The sequence below is a fragment of the Castor canadensis genome, chromosome 11 (assembly GCF_047511655.1).
Source record: "Castor canadensis chromosome 11, mCasCan1.hap1v2, whole genome shotgun sequence".
Classification (NCBI taxonomy): domain Eukaryota; kingdom Metazoa; phylum Chordata; class Mammalia; order Rodentia; family Castoridae; genus Castor; species Castor canadensis.
In genome coordinates this window covers 95,030,995-95,036,994 of record NC_133396.1, presented here as the reverse complement: position 1 = coordinate 95,036,994, position 6,000 = coordinate 95,030,995, and the positions used below count along the sequence as shown (strand labels likewise).

Here is a 6,000-nt window from a genome sequence, read left to right as displayed (position 1 = left end):
CTTCCCTCTAAACACCTTGGACACAACTCTCCCCTCCCCCCGGGAACACCCCACACCCCCGCCCCCGCCTCTTTGCTGGTGTAAGTCTTTGGAGCAAATTCCTTGAAGCATGGCGAGAGTGCAGCTAGCTCCTCCGAGCAAGTGCAATCCACGGGTTAATGCAAATGAGCACATGGACGCGCGCTCCCACGTTACACTCGGCTGCAAAATAAATCCGGGCTCTTCCTGGCTCATCCACGCCGAGGTCACACACAAGACTCACTCGGAGACTGCACCGAGCGGGACAAGGCGACCCAGACCAGCCCGGGGGACATCCCGGGCGACGCGCGGCCGGCCGGAAGCCGCGCGGGGAGGAGGGTCCGGGAGGTGGCGCGTCCCCCGGCGCCGCCGAGGCCTGCTGACATCAGCCGCGCTCCTCCCCTCGCCTCCCAACACCCTCAGCTCCCGGCCGGACCCTCCCTCCTCCCACCACGTGTCCTCCTCGCTCCCTCCCGAGGGGCCGCGCGCACGGGAAGCCGGAGAGGCGGAAAGGATGGCGCCGTGACAGCCCGGCCGCAGTCCTCGTCCCCACCCGCGGCCCCCGGCCCGCGCCCCTGCCGCTCGGTGAGTGCGCGCGGGCGGCGGGGCGGGGGGACGGGCCGGGCGGCTGGGCCGCGGCGGGGGCGGGGGATCCGAGGCTGCAGCTGCAGCCGCCGCCTTTGTTGCGGGCCCGCCGCGGGAGGCAGGCGGCGCTGGCTCTCGCCACCCGGCAGGTGCGCTGGGGACGGGAGGGGCCGGCGCGGGGAGGCGGGCCGGGCAGAGGGAGCGGCGGGAGCGCTGCGCTGCCGGCTCGGGCCGCGGAGAAAGGGAAATGGGACAAGATGGCTGGAGAAATCCGAGCGCGCTCGGGGGCGCGGCAGTGGCGGTGGAGGCGGGCGGGGCAGCGGGTGGGCGGGCAGCGGCGGCCGTGGCTGAGGGCACCTTTGGCCACTGGGCAGTGGCTCCTCCCACCTGCTGTCCCAGAGTGGGGTCCCGAGGCTGAAGCCAAGTTGGGCCCCCACCTTCAGGGGTCTGAAGCCCATTTTGCGCGCCCCAGGTCCAGGCCGGCTGCGTTCATTTCGCCCATCTTTTTTGAAAATGTTGAAGAAGCTGACTTTGAACTCCGGAAGGGTCTTTTCTGTAGAAGTCCCAGAGGACGTGACCCTCAAGATGCACACTCATCCACACCTAGCAATTGCCCGCGCCCCTAGAGAGCAGGATCGCGGCCCTTTGTATACTGGCCTTTGGAGTAGGGGAACGGAGAATTTGCCGCCCAGAGGCAACCAGAGTTTTGCATCTTCCCGTGTATCCAGGCATACTCCTCACCGTGTATCACTGACTTAGCTTTGGAAAGGCAAAATGACTATTTTTGAACGGGCTCAGGGACACCACCTTTGAATTTGGAAAGTCCAGGAGATGGGATAACCATTCACCAAACTTAATGAGCTTCTAATACCAACCCAGTTGAGTAAGTGTTGTTATCTGCCTTCAGACGCTTTCACTGATAGCAAATCAACGCCCCTCCTCTAACGCTGTGGGGAACTTATGCCTGTCAATGGACAGTGTAAAATCTATTCCCGGAATGCCTATGTACAGACTCATTTCTGCCTGTCTATTTCTACAAACCAATCTGGTCCCTCTGCCACAGAAAGCTTTTCAAATACTTGAAGGCAGCTATATATGTTAACTACCCACTGTTCCTCTTATCATCGTGAAATATGGAATTTTCCAGCTTCCTGGTGGTTTCCCTGAATCCCTTCCTCCCCAGGCCCAGCTATTCCCTGCCTTCATTCCAACCAGAGCAGTGCTTGGGGCTGAAGAAGTTTATGTGTGGCTGCACCTCCCTCTCACAGGTGTTGGAGAGTTCACAGTGACACCTGATTTTTCTGAACTAAATCTTGTTTTCAGAGATGGAGCCTACAGCCTACCCTCTCAACTTGACCCTGAAAGAAGAACAAGAAGAAGAACAGATTCAGAGCCAAGAATTGGAGGATGGCCCCAGGGACATGCAGAAAGTACGAATCTGCTCAGAGGGCACATGGGTGAGTAAGAAGGTGCAGGGCCATATCTGAGAGCCAGGCTTTCCACAAGTCTTCTGAGGCAGACATGGGGAGTAAAAATAGCCCAGTCTGTGTGTTTGCATTCCTGAGAAAACAGCCCTGTGGCTTTAAAAGGCAGCACAAAGAATGGAGGAGGTGGTTATGGGAGCAGTTCCTTCAGTCAGGAGGCTTATCATTAGATTGGAAGTCTCAGAAGCTGTGATCTGGTCTCTCATTGACCCATTTCCCCTACACCCTGCTTGATGCCATACACATTGTAGCTACCAAATAAATACTTGCTGATTTACCGTTGGTTGAAGAGAACCATTTTAAATAAGATTTGGGTTGTTGAGTTTGCATGAGAGGAAGTTTGGCTTATAATAATTCATGGATTGCTGCATGTCCACCTGGTCTGTATTGAAATGTTCAGCAGCAAGAAATAACCAGACTTTGTATACCCAAACAGAATAGTGTGACAGAAGTAAAGTGAACTTACACAGTTATAAGTGCAACAGGTATTTATGGTTATATATAATTATTCACAGCAGTTACTGGCTTTCATGGAAATTGGGTATGAATTGTAACTATTTTAAATAAGCAACAAATTAACATTTCTCTGTTTAGTTAAATGTAAACATTATCGGTATCATTAATATATAACATATCTTGTGTCCAGTGAGAGGCCCTTATTCATTGTACGGTGGCACTTCAAAATTATCTAGTCCAAACTGCTCCTTCAGGAGGGAACATGGTATAGAAAGTTTATCTGTTTTGCTCCCAGGATGTATGTGTACATTGATAGTTGTTTTTAAAAACAGGATGTACCCTTAAAAGTAGTACATTTTGCTTTTTGTACATTATACCTCAATAAAAGCAAACAAATAGCACAGTGCCAGGCTCTGGGTTTACTGGTCTGGCTACACTGCCTTTTTCCTATCAGTGTGTTTTGCACTCCCTGTCTTCCCCAGTTCTGGCCTAGACAGGAGTCAGTCCCGTCTAGCCTGGAGTAAGACCTCAAAACAGTAGAAACCCTGAACTTTGAGGCTAACTTGGCTAACCCAGAATGTCTAAAAAGAGAAGCATGGGAAATGAGAGCAGTAAATGTAGACATCTGACTATGCTGGACAATGAGAAAAAAGCAAGGTAAAGACCATGCTTGGGCCAGGAAAGAAGGAGGTAACCAGAGGAGCCAGAATAGAGAGGCTGGCAGCTTGATGGAGCTGGGATTGGGCGTTTGTGACCTCTGGGCAGTCTGCCATCCATTTGCAGTTACTGTGCACAGAACTGGGGGTTACAATCCCTATCTTCATGGAGCTCCTAGTCCATGACAGGAAAGTCAGCATGATTATTGGTACAGTATACAGACTATAGTGGGGAGGTCAACTCAGGATACTCTAGCAGCCAAGAGCAGGGAGGCCTCATTCAGGCTAGAGAGTGTGCTTCCTAGAGAAGGCCTATTCTTGAGCAGTGGTCTGTTCTCTGCCCTCCCCACCCTGGGACATTTAGCAATATCTGGAGACACTTTGGGTTATCATGACTCCATGTGCGGATGAGAGGGTTGGAGATCCTACTTGACATTTAGTGGATTTAGGCCAAAAATCTACCTACCCATCTGTGTACAGAGGAAAGCTCCCTGCACACACATCAAGGAATTACCTGACCTTAAATGTCAATAGTGTAAGGTTGCGAAACTGCTTGAGAGCATTAAATGGGGGGAAAGAAAGAAGTGAATCTGTGTTTTAAGTGCATATTTTGGTTGTGGAGAATTAAGGTGATCAATAAATCCATTCAAACAGAAGAGTCATGCTTTATATTAGGATAAAATTTCCACAGAATTGAAATGGAAATACAGACTCAAGTAGAAAAAAACATGTGCTTTGAGCTACTGAGTCATGAGTAGAATCAGACAAGGGATGGGAAGAGGTTTTCACTACAAACAAGAGGACAGCATGATCAAAGGCACCAGAGAGAGAAGTTGTGTACAGTTAGCGCTAGGCAGGGAGTGGAAGGAGGTAAACCATGCTGAGGGCCAGAACCAGCCCAGGAATGGTGTGCTGCGCTGTGGAGACTGAGCTCTGCTTAGCAGCTCTGAGGAAGGAGTCCTAAGCCCTTCTTTCTAGGGTTCTACAGGTACCTTGCTGAGGCCTGAGTGGCCTGTTAAGAAAGCACAGGCTTGGGAACTAGACTCTGGCTCTGACCTTGGCTAGTTTCTTCAATCAGTTTCCTTACCCATAAAGATGGGTTACTGATCCCCATGTACCTAGCTTACTTAAAGGATTCAAAAAAGATAATATATTTATGTAAATAGAAGTGCCCTGAATAGTGCCTGGCACCTAGCAGACAAGTGCTCCCCTTCAGTGAGGCTGTGCAGCGTGTAAACATACCTTTACTCTTGAAGATAAGCATTGCAATGCTAGCTTCCCACGGAGAACAAGGTAATGTACACACCCTAAAGGAAGAATGCCTCTTTGGGGAGTCCTTGATCTTCTAAGGGAAGGGAAGAGAGCAGAGACTGAGGTTCCATACCTGTGAAAGCAAGAAAGGGTGTCTGGGGGTTGATTACAGACTGCCTGACTTCTCAGCTGTGCCTAGGACGAGTCCTGTTTACCTTATGCTGTGTTTAGACACATAAAGGCCTCTGTGGATTGAAGGAGGCCTCCACAGCAGACTTGGCTAAGGCTCACTCCATTCTCACAGAGGATTTCTATGAGGAGAATTTCTAAGCCCCTGCACGGTGCTGCTGGTGCATAATATGGGCTTGTTTGAGGATCCGAGGCTTAGGCATTAATCGAAGGGAATGAATCGCACAATAGGCCCTAGTCGTCTTCTCACAACTCTGGTACTCCTAATATCTAGTGTTTTTCTAAGCCTGGGAGGTATCATCTCCTCTCCATGATTGTAATATCCAAACCTGTGTCCTGTTTTCTCAGCAAAGTGAAAGGGATTATTTATAGGTATGGCCTAGATCTGGAACTTCTTAGGGAGAGGAAAGGCCAAAGGGAGAATTGTTTAAAAGCCTGGGAAGTGGGAAGGGAGCAGGGTAGAAAATTGCTGGGTTGCTTGGCTTTCTACATTGAAGAAGTCTGAGGAGAGCACAGAAACCAATCCATTTTTACCTCCTAGTATTTCACACTTTCAGATTTTTGTCCATTATTATTCCAGAGAGCTGACTTGGTTTTGTGACAAATACAACTTAATGATTCTTTGAAACTGATCCAGGTGCAACAAGAGAAAGGAAATCCAGAGATTGTCTCACTCCTTCATTCAAAGACACATTTTAATTAACAAGACTATAGGAAGCATCCTCAACTTAGGGAAACCAGAGTAGGCACAGGCTTTGTCCACAGTGAACTAACATTCCAGTGGAGAGGAAAGACAAGTAAAGCAGAAGAATATACACTGTGACAGTGCCACCATAGTGTTGAGCACAGAGCAATCACCAGGTATGCTTGCGGCCCAGGACAGAGTGGGCTTCCTGGGGAACAGGGTGGTCTGTGTTGTGCTTAGAAGATGGGGAAGTGTTCACCAGGCTAAGAATGGGGAGGCCCAGGGGGAAGTATGGATAGAAGTGTGGAGATGTTGAGGAATGACCAGAAGCTGAGGACAGCTACAGCACAGAGGTGGGGGAGAATTGAGAGTTTGTCATCCAAGGAGACAGTTTTGTTCGCTGTTGCTAGAGTCACACAGTGCTGGGTCCATGTCTCAAACTTTCCATTCGTATGACTTCAGTCTGGAAATGAGACTTCTACAAGGCCATTTTTCTTCTTTGTTTACACTGAAGTATCTCTGTTCCTCCATAGGGTTGTTAGAAATTATTGAGGCAGTTACAGGGCCCTTCATAGTAAGTGCTCCCTACACAGAAGGTGTTATGGGGAGGGGGAAGGGGAGGGTTAGTAAGTGGTTCTCTTTAGGTGAGGGAGGAAAGGCCAGAGTTTCTAAGTGA

The 6,000-nt window shown here is 49.9% G+C and overlaps 1 protein-coding gene across 4 annotated transcripts in view; it reads left to right on the top strand.

The window, feature by feature from the left end:
* The first annotated feature begins 448 nt into the window (after window positions 1–448).
* The window catches only part of Pogk (pogo transposable element derived with KRAB domain), a 17,121-nt gene continuing 11,569 nt past the window's right edge, over window positions 449–6,000 (top strand). The window contains exons 1-2 of one of the 4 annotated variants that reach the window (XM_020185589.2): window positions 449–603; window positions 1,927–2,060. In XM_020185589.2, coding sequence (XP_020041178.1) covers window positions 1,929–2,060 — 132 coding nt within the window. In that variant the 5' untranslated portion in view covers window positions 449–603; window positions 1,927–1,928. Of the gene's footprint in view, window positions 604–636; window positions 753–987; window positions 1,487–1,926; window positions 2,061–6,000 lie in introns of those variants that run through there. The other 3 variants (XM_074047593.1, XM_074047594.1, XM_074047595.1) reach the window with 3 other exon arrangements.